Source organism: Muntiacus reevesi, chromosome 9 (assembly GCF_963930625.1).
Source record: "Muntiacus reevesi chromosome 9, mMunRee1.1, whole genome shotgun sequence".
Classification (NCBI taxonomy): domain Eukaryota; kingdom Metazoa; phylum Chordata; class Mammalia; order Artiodactyla; family Cervidae; genus Muntiacus; species Muntiacus reevesi.
Window position 1 is genome coordinate 8,869,345 of NC_089257.1, and position 12,373 is coordinate 8,881,717.

The 12,373-nt window shown below is 41.5% G+C and overlaps 1 protein-coding gene and 1 pseudogene across 1 annotated transcript; one reads left to right on the forward strand and one right to left on the reverse strand.

The window, feature by feature from the left end:
* Nucleotides 1–2,322: 2,322 nt before the first annotated feature.
* On the forward strand, nucleotides 2,323–3,247 carry LOC136175497 (olfactory receptor 4C6-like; annotated as a pseudogene).
* A 7,719-nt stretch (nucleotides 3,248–10,966) lies between these two features.
* Nucleotides 10,967–11,896, reverse strand: LOC136175498 (olfactory receptor 4C13-like). Its single transcript, XM_065945775.1, has one exon. It carries the CDS (start codon nucleotides 11,894–11,896, stop codon nucleotides 10,967–10,969), a length of 930 nt encoding a protein of 309 aa, XP_065801847.1.
* Between the last annotated feature and the right edge of the window lie 477 nt (nucleotides 11,897–12,373).

The following is a 12,373-nucleotide window of genomic DNA, read 5'->3' on the forward strand; positions in this document are numbered from 1 at the left end:
TCATATTTGAGTATCTTTCAGAAGATTGTTAAATAGGGACTTTGTGAAGTTCAGTTTCATGCTTGGTCTTCAGCCAAAATTATTTATCACAGTAAAATTCAGTATTTGAAAGGTAGAAGAGCTAAATGCCTACATTAGTGTCATTTGTGACCTCTCTGCCTCTCTGGGACATGACAGCATAATTTACTGCCACGTTCAATCTCCATAATGATGCGTCCACAACCCCGTCACAGGATTCAGATTTATTGTTAATACACACGTATGTGCGCTCAGTCTGTCAGGCATGTCTGACTCTGCCCCCATGGACTCCAGTCCTCCAGACTCCTCTGTCCATGGAATTCTTCAGGCAAAAATCCTAGAGTGAGCTGCCATGTCCTACCTCAGGGGTTCTCCTGACCCAGGGATCACAGCCATGCCTCTTGTCTCCTTCATAAGCAGGCAGATTCTTTATCACTGTGCTCCCAGGAAGCCCTAAGAGAACATTTACTCTCAATATTGGTGAATATTTTAGGTGTGACTCGGAGACAATATCTCCTTATTCATTTCATTTTTTTTTTCACTTCAGGTTCTTGCAGCAAATTAATTAACAAAATTACTCAATAGAACTTTCACAGTTCTGTGATATTTAATTGGGTGTGTGTGCATAAACACGCACACACACACACAGAAAATCCTTTAAAATACATGACATTTATCTCTAAAAATATACTTTTTGTTTGGTTTGGAGATTTTTATATAATGATGATCATTGGAAGGGGTGTCTGTGAATTCTTCTAATGAGATATTGGAAAATAGCTACCAGAAATGGGTAGGAAGAGGAGAAAGAAAACTTAGGATATAGGATAGATCAGGTTTAAAATGCATGGCCTTTAACAGGGAAGGATAATAAGTTCTTCTTGGAATGAACTGAGAATGGCAGATACCCTAGGTACAACATCTGGTGCCTACAAATATTTTGAGAATCATCTTTCTGCATTGTTTCTCACCAGGGCATTCTGTAACAGAAATTGGCCTGGTGTTCCCAGCTACTGAAATGTGACTGAAGAACTGACAGCTGTCAAGATTTCCATTCTTGCTGTGGGGTGTTGGAGAGGGATGCTGGCCCATCTGAGTATGTAGGGAGACCACTGTAACATCAGTGGTGTGTGGTAAAGCTAACTCATCATGGGTGGTCATCTGAACCAGAACTGAGGAACATTTTGTGGTGACCTGGCCTTCTGGGAACATGTGATGAGAACTCCTTCCCTCAACTGCGTCATAAAAATCATAGTAAAGGGTGCCCTCAGATTAGAGTGGCTTTTGATTAGATTTGAAGACTTCCGGAGTTGACTTTTGGTCATTTTGATGTTATCCCCGGCAAACTCTAACCTCAAGGCCTGCAAGTTCAACATTTTGGCATTTCTAAAAATTAGTCTAAAAACTAATTATTGAATGCCACTATTGTATTCCAGAATCCTTAACTCCACTTAGGGAACAGAGAAAACTAAAAGGATTGACTAGGACTGACTAGGCTTGAGTAGATTATATTGTGACCTGGGTCTTTGCTAGATCGCCATGCTTTGTGATCTTCATTAATGAGCAATATATTATTCAGAAATTATAGTTTTAAATGTATTCCATTAGCTTAATATATATAAGTAAGGCATTGAATTACTGAAGAATCATCATAACATTTGAGAAGAGCACAGAAAGAAGAAGCTACTTCATATTTATTTGAAGATAAAGCAGGGTTGTATGGTATATTGTAATATACTTAGTACCATGATTGGTAAATGATAAAATCACAATGCAATGACCAGAGGAGAAATATTGATGTTTGAGGGCACTGATTCTGGAGTCAGAAAATATGGTCCACATTCTGGCTTCACCGCTCACTTGCTGTACAACCTTGGCTATGTTGCGTCAAGTCTGTGAGAATCAGTTCTCTGATTTGTAAAATAGAGTCAGTTATGGCATTATTCTAGTGCCTGGAGAAGGTAGGTGTGGACAATAAATAATAAGAGTAAAAGGGAGAAATGTATTTCACATGGAAACACCGTTTTAAAAGAGAACAAGAAAAAAAAAACCTAAGAAGAACATAGCATTAGTGAAGTAGCTCTCTTTTAAGCTCTTTATTTAGCAGGTTATTAAGAGCCAAATGCTGGAGAATGAATAAATGGAAAAAAAAAAAATGACACAAAAAACACAACAGACAAACGAAAAACCCATAAGTTCCCTGAGATCCCAGAAATACTTGAAGTCAAATAATCACTAGTTATAAATCATGTGCTGCTTTTTCAGGTCTTCTAACTCTTAGCTGGAGCTCGTATCAGCAGCTGACACATGGGAAATCAAAACAGTGTGACAGAATTCATTTTTTGGGCATTACGCGGTATCCAGAGCTGCAGAAAATACCCTCTGTCGTGTTTCTAATCATGTCCCTGTCCACCGTTTTGGGAAACCTCCTCATTGTGGTAACCATGGTTACGAGTCAGAGTCTGAGATCACCCTTGTATTTTTCCTTACCTCCTTGTCCCTTTTGGATGTCACCTACTCTTCCATCATTGCCCCAAGTTGACTGTGGACTCCCTCTCTGAGAGCCCTACCATCTCCCTGGAAGTCTGCATGGCCCAGCTCTTCGCTGAGCACTTCTTCGGTGGAGTGGGCATCCTCCTCCTCACCGAGATGGCCTGTGACCGCTCCGTAGCCATCTGTAAGCCTCTTCACCATGTGACCATCATGAGGCCTCGGATGTGCTGCCTGTTGCTGGGAGGGGCCTGGGTAGGGGATTTTTCCATGCCACAGTGCAGCTTCTCTTCATGTGTCAAATACCCTTCTGTGATCCCAATACAACAGACCACTTTATATGTGATTTCTTCCCACTGTTGAAACTGGCCTGCATAGACACCCCCATCCCAGGCCTCTTAGTCATCCTCAACAGCCGGGTGATGTGTGTGGCCATCTTCCTCATCCTCATCACTTCCTATGTGGTCACACTCTGCTCCCTGAAGTCCTGCAGCTCTGAAGGGCGGCGTAAAGCCCTCTCCACCTGTGGCTCCCACCTCACTGTGGTCATCACGTTCTTTGTGCCTGTATGTTTTTGTATGTAAGGTCTGTGACCACCTACCCCATAGACAAGGTGATGGCCGAGTCTGATTCCATCATCACACTCATGTTAAATCCCTTGATCTACACCCCGAGGAATAAGGAGGAGAAAAGTGACATGAGAAAACTGTGGATGAAACTGGGGAGTTTGGTTATCAAGTGAACTGTCATGCTCAGAATATCATGTGTTTCCATTAAAGAGAACTCTGTTCTTTCAGAAATGTGGGGCAAATTATTAGTTGGAGGCTAATTACTTTACAATATTGTAGTGGTTTTTGCCATACATTGACATGAATCAGTCATGGATTTACATGTGTTCCCCATCCCGATCCCACCTCCCTCCCCATCCCATCCCTCTGGGTCTTCCCAGTGCACCAGCCCTGAGCACTTGTCTTATGCATCCAACAAGGATTCAACTGAACAAAATATTTTTGTAATCAGTCAATGATGTGTGTATCAGTAACTCATTGCTTTTTATGGCTGAGAAAGATTTAATTTTATATTTTTATTCCAACTTATCTTTCTCTTTGGGGCTTCCCAGGTGACTCAGACAGTAAAGCGTCTGCTTGCAATGGGGGAGACGCAGGTTCGATCTCTGGGTTGGGACGATTCCCTGGAGAAGGAAAGGGCAACCCACTCCAGCACTCTTGCCTGGAAAATTCCATGGGCGGAGGAGCCTGGAAGGCTACAGTCCATAGGGTCACAAAGAGTCGGACATGACTGAGTGACTTCACTTTCTTTCTATCCTTCTCTTTAATAATATATATTTGGATTATTGCAGTCTCTTGTCTATTATCTACCAAGCAGTTGTGAACATAATAGTACAAAGCTTTGGAAAACATACTATTTCTCCAGGATATTTGGTTAAAAATAAAATTGTTGGAATATATGCTAAGTGTATGTTTACTTATGCTAACCATCTCGAACATTATCCAAAGTGGATGTGCCATTTTACACTCCCATCAAAAATTAAAACTGAATTCATAGCAGACATTTTCTGACCACACACTGCTACTCACCTGGTTCAAACTATCATAGTCTCTTTTCGAGATTATTGCGGCATCCACCACAACATCCCTGTGTCTATTCTTAATGCTCAAAAGGCATTCAGAGTTATCTTGTCAAGTGATGTCATACCATGCCGCTAAACAAGAGGCAGTGTGTTCATTAATGATATCTGTGTAGCTTCCTAGGGTAAACTGAAGAGGACTTGTGGGCATTAATATGTAGCTTAATAAAACATGCACATATAGAATAAATTAAATAAAAGTTCAAATAAAATATTTTAAATATGGTAAAGAGAAGCTGAGCTTGCTGCTGGCTACTTAGTCACTAAACTGTGCCCGACTCTTTGTGACCCCGTGGACTGTGGCCCACCAGGCTCCTCTGTCCGTGGGATTTCCCAGGTGAGAACACCAGAGCTTGTTGCCTTCTTCAGAGGACCTTCCCCACCAACGGTTTGAACCTGTGTCTCCTGCTTGGCAGACGGATATTTTTTATCACTGAACTACCTGGGTAAATAAACTTTTAAACAGGCTGCTTTAGAAAAGCTTTAAGTTTACAGAAAACTGTGCAATAAATACTGACAGTTCACAAATACCCACTCTGTATCCCTCTCAATTTCACAGTTTTCTGACATCTTGCATTTGTGTGGTATATTTGCTAAAACTGATGACCAAAAGTGATACATGCTAAATAAAGGACATAATTTTCAATTTTCTTATGTAGTTTTATGAGTTTTGACACAGTGCATTGTATCATTTATCCACCATCACAAAATTAAACATAATAATTTCCCTTCCCTAAAACTGGTCTGGGCTCTACTATATACACCATTATTCTCCTTTGGAATTCCTAGAAACCACTATAGATTTCTGCTTGCAAAGTGTTTTCCTTTTCAAGAAAGGAAATTCATAATTCAAATATATGGTATAAATAATGCTGTCTCAAGTATAAATAATTTTTGGTTCTCCATTGTATTGCTAAAATCTACTAATATTTTGAAATTCACTAATATATGCTTTTGAACTGCAGTGGTAGAGAAGACTCTTGAAAGTCCCTTGGACTGCAAGGAGATCCAACCAGTCCATCCTCAAGTAAATGAGTCCTGAACATTCATTGGAAGGACTAATGCTGAAGCTGAAACTCCAATACTCTGGCCAGATGATGGGAAGAGCTGAATCATTTGGAAAGATCCTGATGCTGGGAACGATTAAGGGCAGGAGGAGAAGGGGACAACAGAGGATGAGATGGTTAGATGGCATCACTGACTCAGTGCTCAGTTCAACAGAATCTTGTGGAACTCTTGGTGGAAGCATTTCTCTCTTTGTAACTAAAGCCTCTAAGCAAACAGAACATAAGTTAATAGGAACAGGAAACACAAATTTTGCTAATAGTTAACTGCAGTGAAGAGTAGAGACTGTTACTTCCATTTTCAACCTTTGTGATTTGGGAAGCAAGGAGTTTCATGTTTTTTGCCCATTCAAGCAAGTGTGTATATATACCTCTTCCTCAAATTTTCTTGTCACCAATCTTGCAACTATACCCCTCACCCCCACAAGCCTCTGACCATTCAGAAAATTCATAGACCAAAACTATGAATGAGTATATGTTGTACATTTGTACATTCCTCCTTCCAAGTAAAGTAATCAACTAGATGCACCCCTTGAATGCACCCACTGTGACGGTTTCCCTTCACTACTGAGCTTTAAGCATTTTCAGGATGAGGTTGCCTTTCTGCAGCTTCCAATCTTGGAGATCATTGCAGAACTATCCCTTTAGAAGTCTGAAGTCTTACATTCCTCAGTCAGTTGACCCCATGAATCCATAGATGCAGGCAGGGGGAGAGAATGGAATGCAGTGGGAGCGGGGACCATGATCATTTTTGCCACTTCTCTCTGGAACTTTGCCTTCCGGTCCTACTTGGGCCAGATCATGTATGTATCACTTCATTTTATGATGGAGTACTGCTGTGCACACCCCACTTTATGACTTTGATGGGTTAGATGATAGATACCAAGTGCATGACAGAAACTTAGGTTGCATAGTGACTTGGTGGCCCTTGATGAAGCATTCAGTTTCCTTTAAGCACTACTAGCAGGCTACAAGCTTTTTCATAAAAATGGGAGTGGTTATCTTTCGAGGATGGCAAGAATTTTTCCCCAAATCCTAAGTGTCTCACTGAAATTCACATATGGAGGGCAGACATTTCCAACATTCTTATCTGCCACTGACACATCAAGCACCATAGATCTACTGGATCATTTGTTCTAAGTGGAAGACAAGCTTATGCGATGGCCCAAACTTTTGCAGAATCTTTTCTATTTCAGGCACCCACTTCAAGCTAACAGTATTATGAATAATTTATAAATCAGCCAGATTAATACTCCAAAATGAAAAATATGTTGACTCCCAAATCCAATGATGCCCCAGGGACACTATGCACCATCTTTGGTTATAGGAGAAGCCAGATGGAACAAATGATCCTTCAGAATCTGAAAAGGGGTAGCTTGATATGCCCCATGCTACTGGGCCCCTAGAAATTTCACTGAGTTTGAGTCTCCTAATTTTAGCTGAACTTGTATTGCCCTGTAGCACAGGAAATATTTTACCAAACCTCTAAAGCAATTTCTATTGAGTTCTGTCCCAAGGTCACAGGTGCGAGGCCTTGCACCAAGGCACAGAAGCGGAGCCCAGAACTGAAGTCACCTCCAAAGCTGGCTGAGCCCCATTGTAACTGTTGCTGAAAATACCCCTGATCATCACCAGTAGGCTTCCTGACCTCAGATTATGCAAAAACCCACCCCAATAGTCACCCTGTAGCACCCAAACCAATCACCTAATGCCAACTTTTCAGCAGGAATTTGCTTTGCCTGGAGGCTGTAAAAATTGGCTACTAACCCATGAAAACTCTCGACTTTTTTTGGTCTGTCAGGAGACTGGCCCACTGCATTTGCAGTGCCTTCCTTATCTCTGCTTCATGCTCTTAACAAACTCACTCCCTTCTGAAATGATCTGTGTCTAGAAATTCTTTTCCAACCTGTGTTCCGATTACCTCAGCAGTTACTACCTCTTGATCAGTAGGTCCAATCAGCATGATGTCATCAGTACAATGAATCAATGTGATACCTTGCAGAATATGACAGCCAAGATCCCTATAAACTGTATTATAACACAATTCTGGTGAGAGCTGATGCATTCCTGATGTAGGACCATGGAGGGTTACTGCTGGCCTTTCAAGCTGAAATCTAAATGCTTCTAGAAGTTTTTATTGACAGAGACATAAAACCAGAAGCTTAGCTACATACTAGGTACCAGCAGTTCTGGTAATTTACTCTCGGGATGAAACTGCATCTGATACAGAAGCTGGTTAACCTTAGAATTATCCACTCACTCTCCAAGATCCATCTGTCTTTGGCAACAGGCAAAATGAGAGAATTGAAATTGTATGCTGTGGGAATCATCACCCTTGCATCTCCCAAGGCTTGACATTGGCAATAATCTCTACAATCCTTCCAGATGTGTGAATTAGATTTGATTTACTGTTTTCCTAGGTAGGACAGTGTCTTACACTTGGCTTTTCCTGACATAATGTCTCACTTCACAGGTCAGCCAAACAATTCGGTCAGTTGCTAAGTATATCTATTCCAATTATGTATTCTGGAGTTGAGGAAATAACCACAGCATGGGTTCCATGATCACTGGGCCCACTGGAAACAGACCTGAGCTAAAATTCCATTGATCGCCAGACCTCCATATACTCTTACTCTGATTGAGGGACTACAGTATTGCTTTGGATCTCTTGGAATAAGTTTCAGGTCAAAGCCAGTGTTCTGAAAGATCTTATTATTTGCTTTTCCACAGTGCATAGTTAACCTGATAAAAGGTTGGAGGTCCAGATCTGAGGGAATAATACGTTACAAAATCTTAGCAAGGTACCAAAGTCTTTCTTCAAGGGTTTTGTATCCCCTATTTTGTTCATAGCATTCTGAATGTAAACTGGCTCATGTCTGGGAATTGATTTTGATGACATGAATTTCTATTTTAATGATTTGAGCTAGATATGTGTTTATGTAATCTAGAACTTTTCTGCTGACAGTTCAACTGAGAACTGAGAAAGTATCCTCTCTATTTCACTCTAGGAACACCACGATCAGCTGGACAACACTATAAGTCCTCTTCTGCTGATTATTCTGATTGTCATTGTGGCTCTATCTTTTGCTTTGTTTCAGAGGTTCTTTTACAAAATTCAAGATGTTGTCCATAGGTTGGGAGCAAACACCAGTTTATCAAGTATTTAAGCTGGTACCATTCAAGGATCAAAGTGAAAGGAAAGAAGTGAATTTGAAATAGCACATAGTAAATGAATCGCAACAGTCAGGGGTAAAGCACCTTCATCTGGCTCTTAGCAGCTGTTGAGTCCAGTAATCAGCACGCCTGAGTCCCAGAGAGACCGCCATCCATGCATCCATGCATGGAGGCGACCTCACCATGAGTCTGGGAGCCCACCACTTTATATTTTACAAAGTTCTTTGTTCACAAAGGAGTTCGAAGTGTTTGTGCACGAGAGACGAGGAAATCGACCAGGTTCCCCCCAATTGGCCAGTCAAAGGAGGAAACAGAGTATTCCCAAAACCCTTACTGTTCCTTATCTTTATATACTCCTCAAGTTTTCCCCCTTTCTTGGTTAATGTTTTCATGATGTTTCATGGTGCTTCACTGTGTTTTAAGGACATAAGTTGTTTAAGTACAAGTAAAGTTTAAGTACACAAGTTGTCTGGGGAGAAGCGATGAACACAGTACATCAGGTCACCGTCTGGTGCAGGCATCATCACAACGGCCACCGAATAGGGGGTAACACTGAATTACTAACAATAGCACCACCCTCTACTGCCCGTTACAGTAACTCAGCCCGCCTTGCCTTTGGGGTTGAGTGCCACTACTTGGCTCCTCTTCCCCAGGATCAAATCACTCGTAACACATTCAAATTTGTAAACCAGAAACCAGAGGGCTGGCATATAGAAAGAGCCATCTCAGAGCTTCTCAAGGATGCCAAACTCCCCCCTTCAAATTTATCTTTCACGGCTGTGATGACAGCTTTGTGCTCTGTACCTTCCCAGGGAGGTTGAGTGGATTCTCAATAACAAATTTGTTTATGCTGCAGTCGATTTCTGTTGATTAACCAGGAATGAATTAATCCTCTGTATTAAACCAAAGCAGTTTGAGTATTTCTAAGCTGCTCACTGTGGGTTACCATTTGGTTCATATCTTAGACACCACATGAAAGCCTGTGAAAACCTGTCTTACCTTCTCCAGTTGCTACATTAAATGCAGGATCTCTGCTTAGTGGAGGCTTCCCTGGTGGCTAAGAAATCAAAGAATCTGCCTGCAATTCAGGAGATGGTCTGCAGTGCAGAAGACCTGGGTTCCATCCCGGAGAGGGGAAGGTCCCCTGGAGAAGGAAATGGCAACCCACTCCAGTATTCTTGCCTGGGAAATCCCACTGACAGAGGAGCTGACTAGTCTACAGTTCATGGGGTTCGCAAATAGTCGGACACAACTCAGCAACTAAACCATCACCACTGCTTAGTGAGTCCATATCAGTGAATCAGGCTGATCAAAGTTAGTGACTTTCTACTTCTATTCATTCCCTCATACATTTCCTGGATTTATGATACAAATTATTAGAGCCTTTCCTACTTGCCCCAGCTGTAATATTAAATATAAATCCTGGTGTGCAATGCTACATGCTGCTGTATATTTTATGTGAGTTTTTCATCTTCCCTTATATTTACACTGATTTATTCAGTATCTGCTGGGAGAGATTGAAGGTGAGAGGAGAAGGGGATGACAGAGGATGGGATGGTTGGATGGCATCACCGACTCAATGGACATGAGATTGAGTAAACTCCGGGAGTTGGTGATGGACAGGAAGGCCTGGTGGGCTGCATTCCTTGGGGTCCCAAAGAGTCGGACACACTGAGCGACTGAACTGAACTGATTCAGTGTTTATCATAAACCAGGTGTTGTGCTACTTGCAGAAACTATTGTTAGCAAGTAGGTAACTGTTACAGAGAGTATGACATTTAATTTATTTCATAAAGCAACATTTCTGTCTGACATTAAACTATGCTTTTATCTGAATCATCACTCTTTTTGATGGATTATCAGGGTAAGGTCATGACCTAAGCAAAGAAAAATGATTCTGAAACCAACAAGAGAATTTGGAAATGTGGTGCAACATAACGTACGTACCCCTTCGAGGGTAAATGGCCTGTTAGTTTGAGCCCCTAAACTAGTTATATACTATATATACAGTTAAATATATGTATATATGTGCGTGTGTTTCAGAACAGTGCCTGTCTCAAAAATGGAAGCAATAAAGTAGTCATGTGTCCTTTCTGTTATCATTGCCTGGCAACACAGCTCAGCAGCTGAGAACATAGTCTGAGAGGTCAGCTCAACACAGATAAATAATCTTCAGTATTTCTGTTTGAGAACTTTCCTCTTTCTGCTTGCTTTCCCACCTATAAAATGAGGGTAGTAGCAATACCGACGGCATTGGATTGTTACAGAGATTGCTGCTAAATATGAGTGGTTTCTTTTTAATTTATTTTGTTTTATTAGAATGAGTTTATTGATCCACATATACTGATGAAACTAGAAAACCTAAGCGCCAACCTGGTAAAATGTCCCAAACATGCAAAACTAGTCTCCTGCTAAGTTTTTCCTGACTTTTCTTGTCCCCCCCTGCAGATTCTATGATGTATACTGGCTATTTATTTTCCTTTTATCTCATAGGTATTCTCTGCTAAAACCATCAGCAATCTCCATTTGACCTTTGCATTAGTAGAATCAATGCTGGGCTTCCAGTAAATTTTATCTATCCATCATCTGAAAACACCTTTCTATTACACAAATTCCTAATGGCATTTTTCATCTGGGCATTTCTTAAGGTATAGATTAAAGGATTTAACATGGGAGTTATCATGGTATAAAACACAGTAACTGCTTTATCAATCGGGAAAGAATTTGCTGGTCTCAGGTACACAAAAATGCAGGGCACAAGGGATATGATGACGGCTGTGATGTGGGAGACACACGTGGAGAGGGCCTTGCGCTTCGCCTCCACACTGTGTGTCCTTAGGGTGTATGCAATGACCACATAGGAGCCCAACAAGAGGAGGAAGTTTAACAGACAGAGGAAACCACTGTTGGCAGCAACAAAGAGCCCTAGAGTGTCGGTATCCATGCAGGCAAGTTTGAGCAAAGGGGTCAGATCACACATAAAGTGATCTATGACGTTAGGGCCGCAGAAGGGTAACCTGAAGATGAAGAGGATCTGAATGGTTGCATGAAGAAAGCTTCCCACCCACACCACTCCAATCAGCAGCCAACACAACTGCCAGTTCATGATGGTTGTGTAGTGCAACGGCTTGCAGATGGCCACGTAGCGGTCATAGGCCATCACGGTGAGCAGGATGACGTCAGCGCCTCCAAACAAATGTTCCGCAAAGATCTGAGTCATGCATTCATTGAAAGGGCTAGTTTTTGTTTCATGGAGGGAATCTACAATCAACTTTGGGTTATTGACAGAGGAGTAACAAGCATCAATAAAAGAGAGATGAGCCAGGAAGAAGTACATTGGGGACCTCGATAATGGGCTGCCTGTGATGGTGACCAAGGTGAGCACGTTCCCCACCATAGAGACGATGTAGATGAGCAGAAACACGGCAAATGTGACTTTCTGCAGCTTTGGGTTCTGTGTCAGTCCCAGTAGGACAAACTCTGTCACATTGTTCCTATTCTCCATGTATATTATATTATGGTTAATTACATACCCTGAAAAAAATACATCATATTAGCTCAACCTCGATTCATTATACTTTCCATGTAATAACTGCCAAATTCTATTGAGTTTTGAATTCTGAAGAGTATTTTTTTTTCTTTTGATAAAGGAAGAAAATATTTCTGATCTCTTGAAGTTAACTCAAATCCTCTCCTAGGATGTGTTTATAGTTGGAGACATGAGTAGCCCTATGCCCACACAGCAGTAGACCATCTGCGCACATTTGATCATTTGAGCTGACCCAGAGCCTAATGTGAGTCATCAGGTCTTACACATAGCAGTAGCAAAGCTGCCCAGGTGGTTCAGTGAGAAAGAATTTGCCAGACGGTGCAAGAAAAATAGGAGAGGCAGCTTCGATCCCTGGGTTAGGAAGATTCCCTGGAAAAGTGAATGACAATCCACTCCGTTTCTTGCTTGGAAAATCCCATGGACAGAGCAGTC

Coding starts and splice junctions, on each gene's coding strand:
- LOC136175498 (XM_065945775.1), bottom strand. CDS start 11,896: ATGGAGAATAGGAACAATGTGACAGAGTTTGTCCTACTGGGACTGACA.